General features: G+C 46.1%; 1 protein-coding gene across 1 annotated transcript; it reads left to right on the top strand.

Moving 5' to 3' along the window:
* The first annotated feature begins 311 nt into the window (after window positions 1–311).
* Window positions 312–21,686, top strand: STARD10 (StAR related lipid transfer domain containing 10). The gene is made up of 7 exons (XM_053456607.1): window positions 312–773; window positions 1,200–1,397; window positions 15,365–15,512; window positions 15,932–16,035; window positions 17,568–17,685; window positions 18,282–18,334; window positions 20,928–21,686. The coding sequence occupies exons 1-7, from the start codon at window positions 747–749 to the stop codon at window positions 21,153–21,155; spliced, it is 876 nt and encodes a 291-aa protein (XP_053312582.1). The 5' UTR covers window positions 312–746; the 3' UTR covers window positions 21,156–21,686.
* The last annotated feature ends 4,568 nt before the right edge of the window (window positions 21,687–26,254 follow it).

The following is a 26,254-nucleotide window of genomic DNA, read 5'->3' on the forward strand; positions in this document are numbered from 1 at the left end:
TGCAGCCTTCTGGATGCCCTTGGCAGTGCTGTATGCTAACAGTCTGATTAGATTGCTAGCTCTGCTGGCTCTCACTCATAGCTTGCAACCATCTGTGTCTGCAGGGACCTTGAGCATCACACAGCTGGCAGGGCAGGGGTTAAACGTGAGTTTCTATCACCTCCCAGCTCAGAGCTGCCCCCCAACAGAGGGCATCCTGCTGCAGCCATTGGCTAGCCCAACACGGAGGGTTACAGGACCCAGGGGCAGGCAGATGTTGCATAGGGGTGTGTGCTGCGCTCGCTGGGCAGGAGGTGGGAGGGTACAGCGCGGAGTACACCGTGTGTCACCCAGCGATCCGGCTGCGCACTGCGTTCACTGCCGTCTAAACACCCGCGCAGTGTGACTGCCCCGCCGCATCTCCGGGCGTCCCAGCTGCCCTCGGGGAATTGCCCCCTCCTGACTCACACTGGTGGCAAGTGCTGATTCAGCAGCATCGGGATTGGTCGGATAGTCCCGCTGCACCTGCCTGACTGGTAGAACCGGATCAACTGGCCTGGGGCTGGGTTACATGGCAAAGGAGTCTCCGGCTGCCGGGGAGGCTGTGTCTGCGGGGTCCCGGTCCATAGGAGGCGGTATCTGCGGGGTCCCGGTCCGTAGGAGGCTGTATCTGTGGGGTCCCGGTCCGTAGGAGGCGGTATCTGCGGGGTCCCGGTCCGTAGGAGGCGGTATCTGTGAGGCTGCTCAGAGGCTGCAGTTGACATTTAATGATATCCAGCAGATCTCTCTTTCTAGTAAGTCCTCCCCATCTTCTTCCTTTCTCTACTTTTAGAACCAGAGCTCCCAGTATCAGCCTCCACCTGCCCCGTGTGCCCCATCTCCTGCCCCATGTGCCCCATCTCCTGCCCCATGTGCCCCATCTCCTGCCCCGTGTGCCCCCATATACCCCACCTGTTCCCCGATATACCCCACCTGTTCCCCGATATACCCCACCTGTTCCCCGATATACCCCACCTGTTCCCCCATATACCCCACCTGTTCCCCGATATACCCCACCTGTTCCCCCATATACCCCACCTGTTCCCCCCCATATACCCCACCTGCTCTGAACAGTCTCATCCTCCAGCTCCACTCTCCAGCCTCTCCTCTGTGCCGCTTAGACTCCCAAACGCTCCCCAACTCGAGACCCCCGCTCTGACCCCCTTTTTTGTCCCCAGCAGAGCAGTCGAGCCGCAGACGTACCCCTGAAACCCCCCGAGATGTCTAAGGAGACGGTCCAGATCCCCGATGACCGGGACTTTCAGAACTTCAGGACGGAGTGCTCGTCGGAGGCCGGCTGGACCCTGACGTATAATAAGTCGGGGGTCACGGTGTGGGTGCAGATCCTCGAGGAGGAGAGAGCCCTGCACAAGATCAAGGTGAGAACAAAGCTCTATTGTTCAATGGATACAATGTACCTGTGCCTAGAACTCTGCTCATCCCCAACGCGCCTAGAACTCTGCTCATCCCCAACGCGCCTAGAACTCTGCACAGCCCCCCCGTACCCAACGCGCCTAGAACTCTGCTCATCCCCAACGTGCCTAGAACTCTGTGCAGCCCCCCGTATCCAACACGCCTAGAACTCTGCGCAGCCCCAACGCGCCTAGAACTCTGCTCATCCCCAACTCGCCTAGAACTCTGCGCAGCCCCGACGCACCTAGAACTCTGCGCAGCCCCCCCGTACCCAACGTGCCTAGAACTCTGCTCATCCCCAACGCGCCTAGAACTCTGCTCATCCCCAACGCGCCTAGAACTCTGCTCATCCCCAACGCACTTAGAACTCTGCGCAGCCCCCCATATTCAACGCGCCTAGAACTCTGCACAGCCCCCCATACCCAACCCGCCTAGAACTCTGCGCAGCCCCAACGCGCCTAGAACTCTGCACAGCCCCCATACCCAACGCACCTAGAACTCTGCGCAGCCCCCCATACCCAACGCGCCTAGAACTCTGCGCAGCCCCCCATATCCAACACACCGTAGCTGGGATCAGTAGCACGTGGCCCGTGCCAAGCCATACAAAACATACATAGAACATACATACAGCATTCCTATTAACCCTTCATCACCCGGATAGCATTGGCTCCATTATTATTATTATTATATTACAGACATTATTTTATAAAGGGCCGTCTTTATGGTGAATGGTTGTAAGAGACGGGTTTGTGTTCCAAGTTAACTTGTTGTGTGCCGGAGATTTATTCGCTGGAGCTCTGACTGGGCTGCGTATTCCATGCCGACGATGCATTAAGCGTCAGACCAGCAGGGGTGTATTGTATCCTCGCGTGTCCGTGATCCCCGACCCGTGTATAATTTATAGTATGATAATGATAATTAGGGGGTACGCGTTATTTGGAGAGCGTATGCAGTATATAGGAGCTGCTTTTCGTGTTTAATTACCTTTAATACTGCTGCATTGGCACTGAAAGGGTTAGCATGGAGTAATGCGGCTCCTGGATCCAGATTAATGGCCCGTGGAATATCCCCCCCCTCCCGGTCATTTACCAGACCCAGGGGCGCTTCTGCTTTAATTAACCTTCATGTTCCTCGGAATGTTCCGTTCAATCCTTTGTAATTACTATTAAAGTACCTATAGCGGGGTAATTACGGTAGTTCTGCGCAGGCATAAATGTGTTACAGTGAAGGCGGTTTGCCCTTGGCCTTTTACAAACCCCTGGTGGCAGAAACGTGCCCCCCCCATGTATCACAGACCACCCATAATATCCCAAGCTCCCCATTTTACCAGCAGGAACATTGGGGGTTAATAAAGCACCGGAATCTCATTGCCATACCTGACGACTCTCTGGGTTTGGCCCGGAGACTCCGAGTGAAACGTCGCTGCTCTGGGTCTCCGGGTTACCATGGAGAAACTTCCCGCCTACTTCCCCTCCAAGAACCGCCCACCGGCGTCAGTGGGACCGCCTACCCGCCTTTAGAAAAGGGAGGGTTCTTGGGTGTTCCTGGGTATGTTTATTCTCCCCCCCCCACCCGGTTTGTGGACCCCCTTGGACCTGCTGGCCTAGACCTAGTTGTCCTGGGCAAAATGCAGTAGCTGCAGAATTTACTGCATGAACTTTGTTGGCTGTCTTTGCGTGCATGCGTTAAGGGGGTCCCAGAAAGTGGTACCGACACACTTATGGCTCTTTGAAGACACCCCCAATGTGCGGTTGACCTCCTGCTTCCTGATTGGCTGCTGATCTTTTTCAAATGGTGCAGGAGACGGACAGGGTTCAGAAAGGTGCCCAGAGTGCCCAAAGCTTTGTACCAGGTGTGATGGTTAAACAGGACGTTTGGCGTGCTGTCGGGATGGTCCCAGCACATAAGTGGCATTCTGCTTCCATGTAAAGACTACTTCAGCTGAAATTCAAAAGCTGCCCCCGAGACACCTGCCCTGCGGGGCAAAAAACGTTCTGTAACTAGGAGTTAAAGCGGGGTTCATGTGGTTTCATGCCTTTGCCCATCAAATCATCCTAAGAGAACAATCTAGCCATGAGTGCAGCACATGCCCGCCCGTGGGCTACGCGACGTGGAGCCTTCTGAGGCCTGCCCGCTGTGTGTGGAAGGCGCTCTCAGCACATCTGTGTCTGTTAATGCAGCGTTACACACGGGTCGGCGGAAGGTCTCCCGTCAGCTGACGCTAAGTCGTGTTTGCTTTTCCCACGATGTCAAGATTTCCTGAGGTGGGGGGGGCGTGTGGCACCGGGACACGTGGGTGTTGGGCAAACGGGACGCGAGGTTATCGGGCAGACGGGGCCCCGGGACGCATGGTTATCGGGCAGACAGGGCCCCGGGGTGCGTGGGTATCCGGCAGATCTGATCGTTTTGACCAAACCCACCCACTACCTGTCAGTCATCAGACCAAGCTCCACCCACTTTATGCCCATACCATTACTACGATTTTGTGGGGGGCGTCTGACCCGCCTTCGCGCCGCGATGCGGAGAAATGGTGATTCCAGAGAATTGAGTATTTCCGCATTTTTCCTCATCTTAATTGGCGCTGAACAAATACGACAAGTGGTATTTATTTAACAGGTTGGGGAAGGGTTAAGTACCTGGTTTCACCTGAAATGCTTCTTTTTGTGTATTTTTCCGATACGGCTTTGTCGCCGCTGGTGGAATTTGGAGAAAGTGCTTGCTGAGTGACGATCCCGTAACAAACTGGTTCTTCGGGTTAATAAAAGGACTTTGCGCTGGATCAAACAGGATTTGTAAGAATTACTCAGCGCCTTTCCCTCTCACACGTTTCTGGTCGGATTGTGGACCTTCAGTCGTTCACGTAGAACCCTCATCACCCTCAGGCACCTAGACCCCTATAGTAGTTGGCCAGGTGCCTGCTGGTCACATACTCATCTCTCATCCAAAGCGTCGTCATCGGAACCAGGGGCAATTTTGACGTCACAAGAAACATGTCCCACAGTGCCATCTTTGCCCCCAAACAGCTTATCAGTGCCATCTTTGCCCCCAAACAGCTTATCAGTACAATCTTTGCCCCAAACAGCTTATCAGTGCCATCTTTGACCCAAACAGCTTATCAGTTCCACCTCGGCCCCAAACTGCTTGTGAGTGGGCCCCAAACAGCTTGTCCGTGCCATCTGATTTATTCTCCCGTTCGTAGAGGGCTATTCCTATAACCAACCTTACAAGTGTCGTTATCCAGACACAGTCTCTGCCGAAGTTCAGTTAGACACAGAACACGGAACCCATCCGTACATACACGGAACACGTCAGCTGGAAGGTGAAATGAGGAAACGTGTGTGAAAGTAACACCGGTGACTGGTGTTTCCTTCTTCTAGACAGTTACTTAAAAGCTCCGGGTTCTTTCTTCTATGCTTTTGGTGACCTAGGCTTTGCGAACTACATGAAATATAACGCCATACATGTATTTAATATGTTGCAGCTAAGTGATACAGATTAGTTACATATAAGGATGGGTGGGTGGTCTTGCTGACGTCGGGGGTCTTGCCCATTACAGTCGCTTGCACTGAATCTACCCGAGTGCGCAGTCCGTTTCTGCCCCTAAAGATCCGTTGCGGACTACGTGTACATTCTTACCGTTGGTAAATACACCCCATTGTGTATGAATTGCCGTCACTGCGCTCACAAAAGATAAAATGATTTCCTTCTGCCGGCTGTTTAAATATCTCACCTCTCCAGGAGACCGCTGTGATCTCCGGGCCCCCAGTCCTTCATTGTACAGTGCGGTTAGTCATAGCTTTTATCTGACGGATACAATCACCCGACTCAGAATATTAACCCTTACAGTTGTGCTTCAAAGAGATTATACACCAGTCTTCTATTAATCATAGCAAATCACATCGGACACATACCGAACCAGCCATTAAATATGTATCTGATTGAGTCACCTGTGCTCAAGCAGGGGTTTCCATTCTATATAGTTCTATTTATATAGACAGCACAGTTGTTTCTATAGCTCTCTGGGTCAGTCGGTTGGGGGGCTCAAAGGATTCTCCCCAACTGGCCCGTGGCCCCCACTGCCTACAAAAGCAGGACAGTGCGGCAGCTTCCCAGTGGGACTGTGGCGAAAACCTGGACACTTGGGAAGTATTGAAGTCATTTTTATATTATTTTTGGTTCGTAAATTTTCTTCATTTTAACTCTATTTTAGCTTATTTCCCCAAGCTTTGATACGTGCTTCTATTTGGAATATCCACTAGCGAGAAAGAAGGGCATCGGTGACGCAAAAAGGAAATCGTGAGCTACTGGTCGGCCGCGGGGTTAATTTTTCTGTCTATGATAAATGGATAATAGGGGTGTCGGAAAGGACATGATTATCTGTTTCTATGGCTTTGTGGCTTTGTGGAGATACTGGTTGAAAGGCTTCTCTGTGTCTTTACGTCTGGGCACCGGCAGCACAGTTGTAAGTTAACCCAGATTCGGAGCGTCGGAGGGGTATTTTTGGAACAGAGTGAACCCGCGTGGGCTGCTGCTTCTTCTTCTCCTCCGACAATCTGCCTTTGTAGAAACGTGACGCGGTCGGCGAGCCGGCAAGCTCCGGAGGGAGAAACATTTCGGGAAAAGCGCGTTAACCTCGACCGCCTGCTTTGAAGACCCGGATAGGTGGGATTCCTGAGGATCAAACGGTGATCTTCACGAGAAGGCTCCTCCTGATGACCGCCAGTGAGCAGGGTTGCCCGAATCGGATAAAGTTCTGACATATTTAACAAAGAAGACCAGTTTTGGTTAGTTTCTTGAGACAAGACAAGAAACCGAGCCGGCTGACGGCATGGCGCCGGGATGAGTCAAACCCATTGGCTGGTTGGATGAGACCTACTGGACTTGTCCGTCATACTCTCCTCACAAAGCCAAGCCAGCTACCTGTAGTGAAGTCATGGTGGTCCTCCATAGCGTTCTAGTGAACTGTGTTGGATAGAACAGTGATGTGATCTTGGTTGCCATGGCGATGAGACCACTTGTTAAGCTTTGCACCAAAATCACTTTTTTTTAATTTATATAGAAGACCCACCAAACCACGTGAGACAGAAAGACGAGGCCCAAAGAAGTATCAGCAGAATTGTGATGTGTAAAGAATTTTTTTTACCCCCCCAGGAACGATGTGAAGGTCTGTTCAGCTTGACGTATCGATAGAAAGTGGAGTGCAGGAAGCGTTGGGTAATAAGAAGCGTCTTGGTCAGTAAATATTTTATAAGTGGATACAGAGGTCGTTCTGCCGGATCGTTCTGCCGGTTTTCACCAAAGCTTTATGTTGCAATCTCTGTCCGTCTAGAGAGAGAGAACATTTACTGATCCCAGCAGGTCAAAAGCAAACAGAGGAAAGTTTGAGTTTCTGTAGACAGGGATCGACCCCCCCCTCCCCACACCTCGGCCGCTGAATATAATACCCGTCATTGTCTAAATAAAGGTTAGACCGCCCTTCTTGAAGTTCGACGCACCCTCTGATCTTAAGAGTAAAAAAACCACACTTCTAAGAAATGGGCATTTCTCCGCGTTTTGCCCCGGCGACTCTGGGTGAAGAGCTGGGTCTCTGGGTCGCTACGGGGAATCTCCGTGTTGTCCCACTCCCCGCCCACTTTCTCTCCACCAATTGCGTGTTCCCCGCGACACCAGCGGGGACCTCCTACCCGCATGGGTGGGCTCGGAGTAGCCGGGGCCAGAAGGTTCCCAGGTTATGGGGTGTGCGACTCCAGTGCCATAAAAGCTGCGGAGCTCCGAGATTTAAGGCTAAAACCTATCTTTCTTCTCAATATTATTCGTACGATTACAAGAAAGGGAAGAGTTTATTTTTTGTCCTTTCTGACGGTAATCGTGGCTCTGGGTCAGCAGAGACTGCCGGGACCTCGGAGACGCTACAGAAGTATCATGTCTTGATACTGCCGGGGGTCTGTACAGGAAGCTCTCCGTGATACAGGAAGTAGAAACACGGATGTGGGTTTTATCTGCTGCCAGTTAAAGGGACGCTTCGGCCATCATGTGCACTTTACTGTCCCTTTAAACTTTCGCGCGATCCTCCATGCGAACGCCAGGCAGCTCCAGGGTGGGTTTAGGGGAAATGGCAGAAAATTCTCCTGTTGAGTTGAATGGAATCCCTTTCCTGACAATGTCGGCTGCCTTACGGCGGTGCAACGTTGCAGCTACTCCTTTTTTTTCCCTCCTAAAGTACTTAGATTCAGGAGCTATATGCTTTCTAAGACAAGAAGACCAACGACTGATGAAGGTTCGAGTCTTTACAGCAGGAAAAACAGGCGACTAGGCGGGGGCCGGATGGGGCCGATCTGCCAGCAGCTTCTATGTTTCTATATTAGTGTTCTCCCGCTTAAATTAATGACAATTATTCCTACTTTGATATTCCTGCTACAAAGAGAATCATTTATACTCTCCCAGTAGTTGAATAGGAGATTTCCAATGATCGGCTTATCTGCACCTGTGCTGGAGACAGTCTTGGCGCTGAAAAGGTTAAGGATAACAGCGAAGAGATCCTTTTTGTAATTTGAGATGAACCGGAGCAGAAAGCCTGGCTGGGAAGGAAAAAACCCCACTGTCCTTAATCTGACATGATGGGATTCAATTATCCTGTGGTTATAGAGCCGAGTGTATGGGGGGGGCAGCCAATCACAGCGCACTCGGAGATGAGCCGTCTGCCCCCGGTGACTCACGCAGGGCAACAGACCTTAAAGGTGTCATTCACTTTTGGCTGAACTGAAAACAACCCTTACCAATCACATCACGTTTTTATTATCCGTAATCCCCCCCCCCCCAACATTCCTAGATCTTTAGAATATTTTTATGGAATTCATCCTAAATAAGCGTATTCCTTTGTTATAATTACGTCTTCACAGTTCAGCCTGCCCATCTTAGACACCCCCCCCATCCGTGATCTCTATAAACGTTTCTAATCACTCTCATCACACCTATCACACGGAACCCCTCACTCACTCGCACTCGCTGGCCATCACTGTGTGCATGTGGATCTGTGAAGCTTCACACGCGTGAGCATAGAATGGCGGGTAGGCGTGACTGTAGACAGACAGACTGCTGTGATGTAATACATAGGGGAGGGACTTACAGGACTCTATTGCTAGGCAACTGCAGTATTTCCATAAACTTTTTAAACGCGGTTTTTTTAAAACGGGGAGCATTAAAGAAAAAAGTAAAATGACAGAGAACTTTCTTTTACTTCTCGCTACGCGATGCCGAACGTATCTGGGGTTATTTCAAGAGCCCCCCAATCTGTACAGTATAACGCCCCCGACAGCCTCCCCATAAAAGCATGAAGGGCTTTGCGAGTATTTGAAAAATTGGGGAAAATAAGATATTTTACCCTTTGGCAGAAGCTACAAGGCTGCAGCTTCCCTCCTCCTTCAGTGTCTAATAATTCTCATCACTGATTGGATAGTAAATACGCCACTGCACATTATTGATACTTTCGGGGGGGGGGGTAGGACGCTGGAAGAAAAGCCGGATGGAGGGACTCATGGCATGTACCGCATCGCGTCGGACACGACACCCACCCTGTAGTTAATAAAATTCCAGCGAGCGGCAGCCCAACGTTTCGCAGAAACCTCTAATCCCAGCTGACATTCCTCTCGGAAGGCAATTAGTGGCCCCTGGAGTCACAGGGCCGTTTCCAATGACACTCGCGCCGCGTCCCGCTGACCATCTGTCCCCGTGTGACATGCACACACTCACACTCACACTATCCCGCACACTCACACTATCCCACACACACACTCACCCGCACACTATCCCCTCCCTGACGGCATCATGTATTCCATGCATAGCTTCACTCCTGGCCAAGAAACCGAGCAGGGAAACCAGCTTCTTTAATAATGGATGTGCACAGGGGGAGGAATAACTGCATACCTGCCAAGAGTCCCTGTTTAGGAGGGACAGTCCCTGTTTTGGTGTTTTTTTTACCCCAATCGTACATTCTGGAGCTGTCCTCTTCATACTCTAGCTCTGATTTACCAAATGCCTGAACATTACAGGTGAAAATCCCTGCTTTAATACAGGTGACCAGGACAGATATTACAACCATTTAGTTGTTGCCATTACTGGATAAAATACCATATAACGTATGTGCCGGGCAGTTAAAGGGTTAATGTATTTGCAACATCTCAGGGGCATCTCTTATTAAAAATATCCCAGGGATGCTCGTAATCTATGATAGGAAGGTACGTCCTCTTATGACGTCCCTTCAAGGTTTTTTTTTTCCTCCCCATTGCCAAAATAACTAAGGGAACGTGCTAAATATAGACGCTTTGTGTTCTGACCTTGGGAAAAGTACAGACTGTGTTGGCAGACACTGAATGGGTTAACCGGCGCCTGCACCCGTCAGTGTTTGCTCAAGGTTGAGTGGGGCAGGAGGATGTGGGAATAGTGAATAACGTACACGCGCGTCACGTGGGGTCACGTGACAGATGGTGACATCAAGGACATCGATGGCTGCGGATGTGATGGAGAGTTTGGGCTCAGCAGATAAATTGTCTCCTGTCTAACTCCCATCACACTGAGTCACCCTCTTTGTATAGGGTGATCCAGGTGACACATCTCCAAGAGGGCCACGGTAACCCCTTGATTCTCCCTGCAATGCCCTCTCAGCCCAAAGGGTGGCAGTAAAGAGGTCATTGTTTTGTATTTTGATTGGACGTCTCTATTCTGCCCGTTCCTCCTGCTGTAAAGACTCGGACCTTAATCAGTCGTTGGTCTCGTCTTATGCCTATCCCTCGCTGTATTAGCCTCTACCACTTCTGCTGGGAAGCTACATATCTACCACTCCTCTCACTCACTCTCTCTCCCCACTCTGAGTATCTTTCAGCGTGTTTTTAATGCTCCAGTCCTTTAGCAGGCAGCACAGCGAGCGTTAACCATGCGCAGGCAGGAGACTGTGCATGAGGATGCGGAGAGGAGCACTCAGCATTCCTGTTACCTAGCAACAGCAGCATCTTTCCTGCCTAGCAACCGGCGCATCTGCGATCTCTGGACACGTACACACGTCGTCGGTGTAAACCCTGTATACCACCGTATACATACGAGTACCGCCTGCAGATACACTATAAATACATCATTAATAACATATAGATTGTTAAAGAAACCTTATATTCAGTAAATAAGTAAAATCTATACAGTTAACGGGGCGCTCCAACCACCATATGCGTTTCATTCTCTCTATGATGTTTTTCGCGCATGTGCGTCGGCTCTGTGGCGTCTGAAAGTCTTTCGTTTGAGTTAATATGTTTTATTACCCCTCCTTTGTACTTTAACGGGGCATCTGGAACGAAAGAGAAAAAAAAAAAAAAAAGCCTTTTTAGGCTATTTAAGGGTTAAATGTTTACTTTCAGTAAGACGGAGCGTCAGGATAGGGAAGTTCCCCGCCCCCACCCTGCGTACAAATATACATTATACGTAAATAATAGATGATTTGGGAAGACAGAGCAGACGGAAGGCAGAGATAAAAGAGATTACGTTCTCAGGGCAGTTCGCTGCCGCCGGCAGAGCTTTTTTTTTAGGTTTTGTTTTTTTCCTCCAATTTAATCCCCCGGCCAGCTTTAGTTCTGATGTCAGGATTGCAGCCAAGCTCAGGTAGATTTACACAGATACCGACAGACGGATAACTGAATCGTACCGCCCAACAGTCCCGGATCTTGCGGGACACTCCTGATTTTTGGGTACGGCCCTGGGAGCTTTAAATCCGACGGTGACATAAAAACTACCTCTGGCCGTAATACACGCTAAAACGTGAATAGGTTTACGTGAAAATCCCCAGGCTCCAGCAGATAACCGATCAATACATCCCTTTACTTCAATAGTAATGCTTCCGTTTAACTCTTTAAGTGCTAAACACAATGTATCGTCCGAATCATCCAGCGCTGAAAGATCTTCTATCCGTTCCCTAATAGCCCCTTATAGAGAAGGTTCCTGCCGATGGCGGACCCCCCGTATGGTGCCAGCCTGCCGTAAACATTCTGTGTCTCTAGTCTGAGTCACCCCGGCGCTGGCACAGCGGGGGGGGGGGGGGATTGGCACCGTCCGTCGGCCGTTTCTCTTCTTCAGCTGGCAGGATAAAGGCGGGTGACTCCGGAATGGTGGGCGTCCTGTTTAATGTCACTGCCATCTGCTTCGCGTCATGCAAAATATCTATCTATAATTATATATATTTAATATATATTATATATGTAATATATATATATATAAAACATATACAACATATTACATATACAATATATATGTGTAATATATTATATATTTAATATATATTTATATTATATATTTAATATGTATATATATTTATATTTAATATATATATTTATATTATATATTTGATATTTATATATATATGCCCTCGCATATTGTCTGGGTGCAGATGTGAAGCTAGTGTAATAGGGATGAAGTAAAGGAGTTATCAGATGGCCGGCGTGTGGTCTTGGACCATGGACGCCCTGGATACAGATGTCTTTGTACATCTGGGTTTTGTAGAGTTAATATGTTTTCCTCCTGGATGCCATGACTTGGCTTTCCCTGGATCTGCATCATTTAATACGACTCCACGATGCAGGGTAATCCCGAGGCTATCACCGTGACGCTGCCGTAATAATCGCTTTATGTCGTGTAATCCTGGTTTTTAAACCGAATATAATCTTGCGCTGCGTTTACAAAGGAAGCATACAAGTGGATATAGCTGCCGGCCACAGCGACGCGTGAAGTGTGTAAATGCGACCAACACATTAAATTCACGTGGCATCGTTAGATTGTAAGCTTTGTGCACTGAGGGTAGATAAGTGGAACAGCCTCCCAGCAGAAGTGGTAGAGGCCGATAAAACAAATACGGCAGCGCTTTGAGGAGGCCACACATTGTGCGTGTGACAGAACATTCTGCCTCTATACCACTTCATTCATTGATAGCGTAATCTAAAGACACCCTCTGCTAAAAACAACATGTTTACTTCTAACCTGAAACGCGTTGGGAGTACGGAATAAATAAAGCGCCTCGGCTGCGAGCGTTCAGCGAGCTCGTTAGAGTAATTAGTCCTCCATGTACGTCTGCGTCTTCTCTCTAATAAGTCTGCTATATTCCGACGGCCCCTGCGTAGATATTTTGGGGGCTTCGGTTGCCATCGGGTAATGACACTCTTGTGTCACATGACTATTAAGTGTTCCCGACAAATGTATAAATGTGGATGGTTATGGGTTTTTTTTTTCACAGCCTTAAAGACTCTGCCTTCCCAATTCGGCCGTGTCCTTTTTGTACATATGTACCAAGGAGTAAGGGTTAATCCTATAGATTCATTATCCTCTTCTGCCTCTGCGGCCCCTGGGGCCGATAATGGGCAAAAGGGGCAGCTACACTGAAACGGGACCCTTCCCCCGAATACATGGAAGATCATATTAGAGAATGGTGTTCATTTTGGAAGGGGGGGGTTGTTGGTGGATCCTGGACTAGCGTTGCTCACGCCTGTTGGACGTCTAGGAGGAGGCTATGTTCTGCCACGCGCACGCACACGTATGATGTCCTCTGCGCGTTTCGTCAGCTTGGTGACGTGTCTGCAGACACAGCCGCTGGACGGCAAGCTTCCTCCGAGCTTCACAACATCAATAATATACAAGACAACCATCTTCTCTACATGTCATGTTCCGCGCCGTCCAGCACCCGTTATTATGGATTTTAGGGCCGTAGAGCCCTGCGATACCCTCATACCCAGCAAACATCCCGAGCGCCTAGAAAAGAGGGGCATCAGGGGAGGAATGAGGGGAGAATATTTAACTATTCACACGCAGTTAACCAAATGAAAAAATATAATAACTTGGTGATAGACATCTAGATATCTTTCTTACAAGAGGAAGCTGCAGGTGTCAGACTTGCAGGCTCGTAGTTCCCTGACTTTATTTAACACTTTAATTTACGTCATTATATAAAATAGCCTCATGTCTATTAAAAGCACGCTTAGATCTAATCTAACCTCTACCACCTCTTCTGGGAAGGCACTCCACTTCACCATCTCAATGAGCAGGCGCTTTCCAACATTGCGTTTAACCCTTTAAACCTCCTAGTTTGGGACCTTTCCGGTGAAGCGCGTCGGCTTCCTTATTCCTTTGATATTTTGTCAGCACGTCGTGATCGCGAGCTCTGTGACATTTGGAAGTGACATTTTAAGCTGCCCCGCTGCGACTGCCCTCCTCGCAGTAATCTGCACCCCGTCGAGAGGAGTCCGGATGGCATCGGCACCTGCGAAAAGTCAGCCCTTTTGAATTTTCCCCATCGTTCTTTTTATGACACATTGAGGTCACCGGTGGACCCCGATCTCTCTTCCGGACCGGCATCTTCATTTGGATGATTTCTGATAGTTCAGCCTTTTGAGCTTTGTTGCCTCTTTTTTTTCATTCCTCGTCTGTATGATTAATGAGACAGTAAAGAAATCGATGTATACCCAACGTGCTACGCCATCGCTTTAAGCAATATAACATGTAGGTGGCCCCCTACTTATCATTTTGGGATCATTTGGCCCCTTTGGCAAAAAAACATTGCTGAATGAGCCCATTTTAGAAAGAATCCGCTCACTTTAATCACATGATTTACTGGAAGTTTGGTAGAAAATGCACTATTAACATTTTTTTTGATTTCTTTTAAAGTTAATGTGTTCTTTTTATTCATATACACGAGTCCCAGATATTCTATTTCTAACGTGTAGAATTGTAATGCCGAGGAAACGCTCAATGTTCAAATAACTGAGAAAAAAATGATATTGCGATATTTTGACTGCTGGATATTGGAAGGATTGTAAGGTGGTATTGGAATGGACTGAACAAAAGAAATGATTCCGGGATCAACATGAAGTCATTTCAGGATCTGTGATCTGGTAGTGGAATCTCTGTGCTGTGGTTCTAGAATCGGTGATCTGATAGTGGAATCTCTGTGCTGTGGTTCTAGAATCACGGTGATCTTATAGTGGAATCACTGCATTGTTATTTTAGAATCACAGTGAACTGCTTGTATCAGCATGAATCAATTTTAGAATTGGTGATCTTGTAGTGGAATCACTGTGCTGTAACTTTACAATCATGGTGATCTGATGGCAGAATCACTGTGTTGTGATTTTAAAATCATGGCGATCAGACCGTCGAATCAACTGTGCTTTAACTTTAGAATCGGTGATCTAGTAGTGGAATCTCTGTGCTGTGATTTTACAATCATGGTGATCTGATGGCGGAATCTCTGTGCTGTCATTTTGGAATCCTGGTGATCTAATAGTGAATTCACTGTGCTTTAATTTTAGAATCGGTGATCTGATAGTGGAATCACTGTGCTGTGGTTTTAGAATCATGGTGATCTGATAGTGGAATCTCTGTGCTGTGATTTTAGAATCGGTGATCTGATGGCCGAATCACTGTGCTGTGATTTTAGAATCGGTGATCTGATAGTGGAATCACTGTGCTATGGTTTTAGAATCATTGATCTGATGGAGGAATCACTGTGCTGTGATTTTAGAATCAGTGATCTGATAGTGGAATCACTGTGCTATGGTTTTAGAATCAGTGATCTGATGGAGGAATCACTGTGCTGTGATTTTAGAATCGGTGATCTGATGGCCGAATCACTGTGCTGTGATTTTAGAATCGGTGATCTGATAGTGGAATCACTGTGCTATGGTTTTAGAATCAGTGATCTGATGGAGGAATCACTGTGCTGTGATTTTAGAATCAGTGATCTGATAGTGGAATCACTGTGCTGTGATTTTAGAATCAGTGATCTGATGGCGGAATCACTGTGCTGTGATTTTAGAATCATGGCGATCTGTGCTTACCAGAATGATTGTGTTGAGCTGCTGGACCCCGGGTCTGCTGTCGCTTACCATCTCTCCCTGTGCTGTCTCTGTAGTGCAGGATGGAGTGTAAGGATATACCGGCTGAAGTCCTTTATGACGTTCTCCATGATATAGAGTATCGCAGGAAGTGGGACAGTAACGTCATCGAGACCTTTGATATCGGGAAGCTGACGGTCAATGCGGATATTGGATACTATGCATGTAAGTGAAAACGAGAATACTATTGGATCATAATAATAACTAATAATAATACTTAAATAACTTCGTAAATGTGAACAATTATAAACGGGTTACTCTTTAAGAATTCCTTTGACGCCATCGGTCCGATACTTTAAAAAGTTCTCTAGAACATCCGACCCATTAAAAAATTAACACAGCCTATAGAAAGGGGATTTAGTAATCATTTAACAATTGATGGGGTAAATCCTGAAGACATTTTGAATAAAATCACGTTTTTTCCCCCAGTTTTAACTCTCCAGTGGGGTCTGATGAGATCTGAAAGGGTCTTCAGGGTGTTTTAAAGAGTGTCTCACATGTGACTGTCGGCCCAGGCAGTCTCTGAGTAGAGAGCTGGAACGAAATGCCCTTGATGACTTTCTACCGCTTTGTCTCTCCAACAGGGAAGTGCCCTAAGCCCTTGAAGAACCGCGACGTCATCACTCTGCGCTCGTGGCTGCCAATGGGAAATGATTACATCATCATGAACTATTCTGTTAAACACGCGGTGAGTAAAGCATCATGGGAACAAAGGTCCCGGTGGTATCTGGGGAATGTGCCGAACACAAGCTTTGAACATAGTTGGTCTTTAAGCCAAGCCGGTGGTGACTGGCTGTCCCAACACATACCAGTTTGGGTGTCCCAGTAGAGTTACTGTCTGGACAGTGAAGGTTCTTCTTTGAGAGAACTCAAGATTGGGGCCTCTAGTGAGTGTAGGTTTCTATGGAACGTGAGTGTCTTAGGATCTGGAGTATGGACCATGTTGGGGTCAGCACTGCCGATCTGGGCCAAGTTGTTGTCCATAGCTCTTTATTTTTTAACCCAGTCATGGAAAGTCAGAGGAGGAAGACTAAAGTCCCATCAAGAACTGTAGAGACCTCAGCCCTAGATCTTCGTTGTCGAAGTGTTGAGAAGTTCCGATCTCAGATGGTTAGAGTTCTAAAGAGTTTCTTTCAAAGCGATCGCTCAAAGCTTGGCCTATTTACGCAGGATTTGGGTCTTCACTTTAGCTGACGGTGGTATTAATCACTTGGCTTCCGGTTGATATAATGGAATCATCTCGCTCGTGCTGGGATGGGGTGGTTATCTCTCCGCCAGCAGATGACTCGCACGCCCTTTATGATTTATCTCTCGTCAGAGCGCAATCTGTCCCTTTAAATGCAAAGTAAATATAGAAATATATCACGCTGTCTGTCAACAGAGACAAGTCCAGGAGAGCGGCGCAGATGTGCAAACCCCGCACTGAATGGCATGTTCCCTAACAAACACGTCTTATCTTATTTGCATGTACTGATATCATGCGTGCTCCGTCCGCCATCAAAGCTAGCTCGCTTTCTCATTTCTCCGGCTCTTTTCTACCCCTTTTTCTCCTTTCATTTGCCGGCAGATAAGAACCATCTGGCCCATCCTAGTGTAAGGAACCGTAAGCAGTCGTCGGTCTCGCCTTAGATTAAGGAGGCGTATGCCGATCCCATGCCTGTTTTCATTTCCCTCGCTGTATAAGTCTCTACCACCTCTGCTAGGAGGCTGTTCCACGTATCTACCACCATCCCTGTGAAGCAAAATCCCCACCATCTCTGATGACGCGCCTTTCCTCGTTTGCTATTTCACATTTAGTCTGGCTTTGGAGGCGTAACAGAGCTTGAATCGCAGATAAACGTATCGCTGTCTTACTGCCAGCGTGGCATAAATGGTTTCGATGATTTTAAGCCCCAATCATTTTGTGGAAATAAGAAATATGGTGGAAAGTGAAAAGTGGGTGCGGTTACCGTAGCAACGAACCAGTCTTCATCCTGTTGATTCTACTTTTACAGTTTTGCACTCCAACTGGTCTCTATACTTAACCCATCCCCATATCATCTTATAGGAACTGTAAAAAAAGGTTCATCGATGATGTCATAATTTGGTAATTTGATGTCACCCCTTTTTTAATTTTCCCGATTCTACGTGAAGCTCGTATCCTCTGTGGTGTCATCTCTGGATGGCTTGGATAACATTAAATGGAAGTGATTATTAACCCCTCTGTCCCCGCATTTCTAGAAATACCCCCCCAGGAAAGATCTGGTGAGAGCGGTCTCCATCCAAACGGGGTACCTCATCCAGAGTGAAGGGGCAAAATGCTGCAGCCTCATCTACCTGGCACAGGTGGACCCGAGAGGTGAGATATAAATGTTATTATACATGGATGGATACGGGGGGCTTCTGGGTAACAATGAGCTATAGATCAGCTCTGTGGTGGGAATCATCTCAGAAGAAGTTTGATTTTACCTGCCGTTTCCCATTAAAGCAATAAATAAATGACAGGAATACAAACGTTATATCTATAATTAAACTGAGATATCGTAGGAATGCCTCAAGGAGTGGCCTACCACTTCTACTGGGAGGCTGTTCCACCTATCTACTGCTCCCTCCATTAAATAAAACGTTATAATTTAATTCTAGACTAATAACAGTTACTATAACCACAAATCCACACAAATCCACTCGTGAATGAGGCCAAAATTTGGTTTCACTAACATGGCGGTTCATGAATTTTGGGCAGTTGATTATGGAACGGTCATTCATTTATAAAACCAAACCGCCACCGACTCAACTTCATGTATTTTCACGGCATATAATAAGACGTACATTTCTATCGGATGCCTGCGGTTATTCGTTATGTCCGGAATGTAAGCGGTGATGTCATAATGTCAGAATCCATATAAGGAAGGATGTCTATGATGTATTCAAACAGATCCTTCTTCTTATTTTAAGGTTCTTTACCCAAATGGGTGGTGAACAAATCCTCGCAGTTTTTGGCCCCAAAAGTAAGTACAATAAAAATAATAAACTGCGTATTTTACAAGAATAGGAAAAAAATGAATATGAGAATGTGGTCTGAATTCTAGAACGTGTAAGAAGAATGTTATATTTATATATTATATTATATATATATATATACACAACATTTTTGAGTAAATCAGACAAACCTCAATTACGTCAACTGTATAAGAAATAAATACTTTATATTTATATAGCGCCAGCAGATGCCATGGCGCTGTATGTTCCCGTCTCACCAGATTGCCAGCTCGTTCTCTGTAAATAGCTTCACGGCATTCTGTCTCAGTACTTTTTTTTTAACTAGTTACGCGCCAGAGGCTGAACCCGCCCACTATGTTGCATTCGGAGGCTGGCTTGTCTGGGCACCCGCGGGTTAAATCGTTATTCCAGAGACATGTGCGCTCCCGGCGGGTAAATAAACCGCGCATGTGTTTCTTTTTCTTTAATAGATCCATCAACAAACAGAAGCTGCTTTGTTCCTTCTTGAATATTCTAATTCAAGGCTGTTGTGACGATGGCTGCGATTGCCCGGAGAAGGCTGGCAGAGCTTTTCTCGACATTTAAAAACGCGCCTCGTTTATTTTTATAACGAAAACACGCAGAGACGGTTCCCTGACAGCGCCGCTAGAGAACAATGCTTATTAAAGTACTTTATGAATACTTTAATATGCATTCTTTAAGTAGAAGCTGCAGCTGGCCTCCCCAGTGGCAGGAAAGTGGCCCCATTGAAATGAATAGGAGCGCTTTACACGCATGCACAACGGGGGTCTTCGTTCACCCCCAATGTTCGCAGAACCTTCGGTGGAGCCGACTGGGGTAAGAATATCATGCGCAGAGAGATGTGTCCGGCCCATGGCTGGGGAGGGAAAAGGGGCAAGTGCGTGGGGGGGATTCTGTAAAATCCCCCAATGTATTTGCAAGGAGGGACACCATGAAAATTAAAAATGGCCTCTTAGCTGTCATATACATATACATATGTCATTGATATTAAAGGTAAAATGCCAAGCACACGCATAGAGGAGTGTGAAAACACGTTAACACGGATGTTTATGTCTCCATATGAAATGTAATATGTGCCAGCATTCCTATGCAATTCAGAATAGTATAGCTATATAGTACACATGTGTATACATTCATTATTATTTAATAATTATTAATAACACATTAATAACTAAAAGTAAGGGCATTTGAATAAGTAACTAAAAAGGGGGCATTAACTTAATATCATAATCCTCAAATTAAAAAGCTGCCAGCATTGCAAGGGTTATATATATATATATATATATATATAAAATTAGCAACTTGCTAAAAATGTATCATGTGAAATAACCAAATCAAACCATTTTTATTGCACAACTTGCTACAATGTAACTTTGTTAGGTAGCCGACGGCTTCACCGATGATGGTGTAAGAAATTATGACCCTCTTACAGGGATATTCTTTTAGGGAATGTGTGACGAATAAAGCACAAATACAAGCGTATAGAAAAATGTATATTGATATTGAACTAGGCTACTGTTACAGGTTATAAAACATATAACATACAGAAAACATTTGATAATAATACAAAACAAAAAGGGATACTTAAGCACATTCTTGGGAAACCTCTCTCAGCTCACAGGCTTCTCCCGAACGCCATCTTGCGCAGCTTCGTTCTGAGTCTTCTGACCCAGGACACTTCTGTTCACTGCGCTCTCCTTTCTCAGACTCCTCTTTCTCCCTTCTTTCTATCTTACTCTTCTCTCTCCGACTCTGCTTTCTCTCTCACTCAGACTCTTCTTTCTATTGCAACCCCTAACTAGTCATCCCAGAATTCCTTGTACCTCCCAGAAAGTGGTTCACCCAACCCCTCTTTCCAGAGATTTCCTGTATGACCCAATTATGGAGGAGACAGGTAGTCTATGCAAACATGCACACAGTTATGTTAATATACATCGGCTTCAGTTGTCTGACCCCCTGTGGGGTATCCCACCTCTGCTGGAGCCTTTGTTCCAAACCCTTTGTAATGCATTACTATGCAAATTACCTTACATTGTAAAACCAGATATCTCACCTTATAGAAACCCAAATCGTCCTCAAAACATTATGCAATAAATGTAATATCACATTTTAAAGGCACCCTTCATTTCTTACAATGGCGATTAATGGAATTCTAGTGTGACGCCTCGAGCTTCAGCCCTTTCTTGCAGTTTGAAATGTATTAATCATTATTGTTAGTATATGTGTGTGTGTGTGTGTATATATATATATATATATATTGTTATATAATTTGTTGTTTCAGTTCGTATCAAGGTGATCTGGACACACATTTATGGCTCATTTAGCTGTAGTGGAACCTGTTTGCTGAATTGATTGCATTGTTCTGCGTGTACTTGGAACGATTAGCTCAGATTAGCTCACGTTACTTCACTGTGTGCCGTGGGAACCGAATCGCCAAATACCGTACTTTGTATCAATATTGCGTTTGCTCTTTTTCTCTCTGCTATAACCGGGAAACGCGAGGGGGTCATTGGGTCGGCCCCATTATATCTTCTACTTCCCTAAAAACCCAAATCCTTTTCTCTCTCCGCCGGTCTACAGGCCATGAAGAAGATGTATAAAGCCTGCGTGAAGTATCCCGAGTGGAAGAAGAAGCACAATCCCCAACACAAGCCGTGGCTGTTCCCCGAGCAGAGCACCCTCCCCACCATCAGCCTGTCGGAGGTGTCCGTCCAGCACGCCGACTCGCTGGAGAACATCGACGAGAGCTGCGTGACGGAAACCAAAGACGACCGGGGCGAGGGCAGCGACGAGGACAGCGTCAACTGAGACCCTCGCCGCTCCAGCCAACCCCCTTCATCGTGTTGGTGTCCACCATGGTCTTCATAACAAAGACCTACGGAAGGGTCATTGAAGGAAGACTCCAGTAATAAGAGGGCAGGACGTTTTTATACAGCCCCGCGGGGGTTGTTGTCCATTTTTATTTTGGGCTTGTGTCGGTAACTCATTCACCAGCAGAAGACCGTTTCGACAGAGGGCAGGGCTGGCGTTCTCCCGTAGACTGGGGGTCCCCATAAATGAGCCATACATATGACATACAAAAAAAAAAAAGTCGGCAAGTCTGATGTCACGCTCACAAGCCCAAAATATGGAGAATGACGGGCACTGCCACTTAGGATAGTATCGGCCCCGTCGCCATTCATAATCCCAATAGATGCCGATTAATATGTAACGTTATTCCGCTAGGGGGGCATCTTCTCGATGTAGCCCATCCCCCCCCATCAATCAGTTATTTTTAAGAGCCAATGTTAATGGTTTCTTCCTTTTTAACCAGAATTCCTTCAGCTAGGAATTCCAAAATTTTAACAAAAAAAAGATGATCTATAAATATATCTATATATATATTAATCAATTATTTGTTTACAATAAAAAAACACTTATTTTGGTTAGAATAGAATTAAAATCAGAAAGATATCAGAGCCCACCGTTACAGAGTTAATTATCAGAATTTTTATGAAATGCAGTTTTTGAATGTAGACTGGAAATTTATATTTTGGGGGATATTTTGAAACCACTCAGGCAATAAAATTCTAAGTATGTGTTTTGTAGGGCAACCAATGTTGGTGAAAACATTTCTTTCTTTTTTTTTTTTTTATTTGTTTGTTTTTTTAAATCTATTAAATTTAATGGTAGGAAATTTGGGGTTTTTAGGATTTTAGGCAGTGGATACTAATTCCGACAGCCATACATATTATCGGTCATGCCGTGGGTGGCATTTAGCCATCTGAATGGAGTAGTAGCCAGCTGACCGGGGGGAGGGGGATTTGACCCTAAAAACATATCTCCTAAAATTTGTTTAGACCACACAGACCTCGACCATCCTCAGAACGCCTGGTCCTAAGGCCTTTGACACCGTGAATGATGATTATCGGGAGCTGTTAACCCATCGTGCTTTGGCTCGTACTTCGTTGCATGCCGGCTTGGCGATGGGCAGGATCTGTATGATAATCGTTACGTTTTGTAATATATCCTAATTAATCCCAGGGGCTTCTATATGTACCTAGAATCGCAGTATAGAATTATAGCATGGCAGGATCTTATCGTACATCATTCCATTCCCGGTACCCATAGGCATAAATAATACATCTTTAAATATCATTTAACTGGACTTTTATGCCGGATTGAAACTCGGCGGGATGCTTAGAAATGGGCAAGATTTATTAACAATCGGCATGCGCAAGAATGGGCTGCCTCATCGCCTGCCCTAGCAGACCAAAAACAGTGACTTGCTAAGCCCAGGGCCAGACCGGGGAGGACTAGGCACTTTCCTTTATCATATTCACGCAGCATGTGGCCACCCACTGCAGGACCCGATCCGCCGCTTGTTCCGCAGTAAAGCGGCCCTACTGGCCCACCGGGCATCTCCCCCATGTGCCCCATTGCTAGTCTGGGCCGTGCTCACCCCCATGGCTAGTCTGCCTTCCTGCGGATCCAGGCCTGAGCTTATACTCTAATGATGCAGAAATGTAGATGGAGTATCCCATATAGATCGCGCAGGCTGGCAACCTTATAGATCGCGCAGGCTGGCACCGCACAAACGTCATGGCAGCAACGACGAGGGCAAAACGAGACTCCCCGACATTCAGGACCTCCGTATTAACATGTTCCCCGCGTGCCGAAGGAGACAATGTGTCTCTATACTGTCCGAGACGTCCTGTAATGTATAGAAAACGATGCATTAGATCTCGGGGGCGACGATCGTTTGCCGATCCAGTGAAACTTTCAATGTGGGTGATGTCATTTGCTTAAAAGATAAATCATAATTCACATCTTTTATATATATATATATAAGTAATGTGTGTCGAATGTATCCATTGGTACTGACCTGTCAGTCACGGACTATAACTCTTATCATCCTCCTCATGTGTTAACCCTTTACTGTTTGCCGTCACTAACACTTTTAACGGATCTGTCACTTTTTCTGTTTTTAGTTCAGTACACAAAATGCATATAATATACGTGTGTGTGTATATGTATGTATGTGTATATATATATATATAGGGTGTATATATATACATACCATGCAAGCTGTCGTGTTAATTCCCTGTCTTTTTATTAAATCACTGCCCCGTTTTTTAAGTTCGGTAAGTGTGCCGACGGAGGAGATAAGGACAGTCGGTCGATATGCTAGTCCTGCCACATTTTGCCACAAACCTCAGCTCCTGTAACCTAAAATAGCCACTTTTTACCAAGTTTGAACCAATATCTCAAAAAACAATCACACTAATTGGCGATGATGAAAAGCTGTGACGGAGGCAATGCCCCTCTGTACGGGGGGGGCTTTAGAAATGGGAATTAGTAAAAAAAAATGTTATTGGGATAAATGTTAACAATAAAGACTTCTCTTATGGCTTTAGAGGGAATTTAAATGTTGTCGCGGTTTTGATGTTCTTGTTATGGTTTGAATCCCCTCCCCCGCCGCCGGAGGCTGATCCGTGTTTAGTAGATTTTTATATATATGTGTATGTTGAGGATAACCCATATACAACGTGTTATACGAGGCGAGACCCTTCAGCCTCGGCGATGCCCGTGGGAGCCGGAGATCCTCTATAACGGGGTGTCCAACCTGCGGCCCTCCAGCTGTTGAGAGATGTAGTGCTGCAGCAGCTGGAGGGCCGCAGGTTGGACACCCTTGCTCTATAAAAGTACTTTTAGCATGTAGCTGTGGGCCGGGAAGTGGCCCCCGAATACAAACACTGCCCGATATCCTGCCATTTACTTGAACCGTGTGTCGATTGTAACTTCAAGAAGCTCAAAGTAAATAAAAGACGTCGGTAGAGATGTGCGGTTTTGTGTTTTTTTCCTCCCATAATATATATATATATAATATAATATAATATAATATATGAGCAGAGGTGTGTTTAAAGGTGCTGTCCCCATGCTTCACTCAATGTAAAACCTTTGGAAGTTTAGGAAGATGGTTACTGATGGATTTCCCGGAAGGAATTACAGTGAAGGAAAAAATTATTTGATCCCCGGCTGATTTTTACCCGCTGACAAATACACGATCAGTCTATCATTTTAATGGTAGGGAATAACAACAAAGTAATCCAGAATATCACATTTCAAATAAGTTATAAATTGATTTTACTCAGTGAAATAAGTATTTGACCCCTTTGCAAAACATGACTTAGTACTCGCCATAAAGCGTCAGCAACGGCGGCCTCTAGGTCTGTAAATAAAGGTAGTTTATTGGGACAAAATGAGATAAAACCAGGTTATTGTCACCAACTGACCCACATTACTGAATGGGGGGGTTATATTACTGTATACAGCGCTGGGGGTTATATTACTGTATACAGTGCTGGGGCGTTATATTACTTTATACAGCGCTGGGGGAGGTTATATTACTGTATACAGCGCTGGGGGAGGTTATATTACTGTATACAGCGCTGGGGGGTTATATTACTGTATACAGCGCTGGGAGGTTATATTACTGTATACAGCGCTGGGGGGTTATATTATTGTATACAGCGCTGGGGGTTATATTACTGTATACAGTGCTGGGGGTTATATTACTGTATACAGTGCTGGGGGGTTATATTACTGTATACAGCGCTGGGGGTTATATTACTGTATACAGCGCTGGGGGTTGTATTACTGTATACAGCGCTGGGGGGGTTATATTACTATATACAGTGCTGGGGGTTATATTACTGTATACAGCGTTGGGGGTTATATTACTGTATACAGCGCTGGGAGGTTATATTACTGTATACAGCGCTGGGGGTTATATTACTATATACGGTGCTGGGGGTTATATTACTGTATACAGCGCTGGGGGTTATATTACTGTATACAGCGCTGGGGAGTTATATTACTGTATACAGCGCTGGGAGTTATATTACTGTATGCAGTGCTGGGGGTTATATTACTGTATACAGCACTGGGGGTTATATTACTGTATACAGCGCTGGGGGGTTATATTACTGTATACAGCGCTGGGGGTTATATTACTGTATACAGCGCTGGGGGGTTATATTACTGTTTACAGCGCTGGTGGTTATATTACTGTATACAGCGCTGGGGGGTTATATTACTGTATACAGCGCTGTGGGTTATATTACTGTATACAGCGCTGGGGTGATATTACTATATACAGCGCTGGGGGTTATATTACTGTATACAGCGCTGGGGGGTTATATTACTGTATACAGCGCTGGGGAGTTATATTACTGTATACAGCGCTGGGGAGTTATATTACTGTATACAGCGCTGTGGGTTATATTACTGTATACAGCGCTGTGGGTTATATTACTGTATACAGCGCTGGGGTGATATTACTATATACAGCGCTGGGGGTTATATTACTGTATACAGCGCTGGGGGGTTATATTACTGTATACAGCGCTGGGGAGTTATATTACTGTATACAGCGCTGGGGAGTTATATTACAGTATACAGCGCTGGGGGTTATATTACTGTATACAGCGCTGGGGGTTATATTACTGTATACAGCGCTGGGGGTTATATTACTGTATGCAGCACTGGGGGGTTATATTACTGTATACAGCGCTGGGGGTTATATTACTGTATACAGCGCTGGGGGTTATATTACTGTATACAGCGCTGGGGGTTATATTACTGTATACAGTGCTGGGGGTTATATTACTGTATACAGCGCTGGGGGTTATATTTCTGTATACAGCGCTGGGGGTTATATTACTGTATACTGCGCTGGGTTTTATGCTCAGTTATTGTTTAAAATTCTCTATAGTAAGGTTTATTTCATACTCCGTGTCTGTTTTGTGGAGTAAAAACTAGACTTGGGCACCAGGGGGCTCTTCGTGTTCGTCTTCGTGCTCGTCTTCGGGGGAAAAAAAATCTTCGTATTCCGCGAATATTCGCCCGTTCCTGTCTTCTCTTCG

Source organism: Spea bombifrons, chromosome 2 (genome assembly GCF_027358695.1).
Source record: "Spea bombifrons isolate aSpeBom1 chromosome 2, aSpeBom1.2.pri, whole genome shotgun sequence".
Taxonomy (NCBI): Eukaryota; Metazoa; Chordata; class Amphibia; order Anura; family Pelobatidae; genus Spea; species Spea bombifrons.

Bases quoted from the DNA above. Each gene is read 5' to 3' on its own strand.
- STARD10 (XM_053456607.1), top strand. From the start codon at position 747: ATGATATCCAGCAGATCTCTCTTTCTA. The intron at 774-1,199 runs GTAAGTCCTCCC...TGTCCCCAGCAG, and splicing joins CCAGCAGATCTCTCTTTCTA to AGCAGTCGAGCCGCAGACGT. The intron at 17,686-18,281 runs GTGAGATATAAA...TCTTATTTTAAG, and splicing joins GGCACAGGTGGACCCGAGAG to GTTCTTTACCCAAATGGGTG.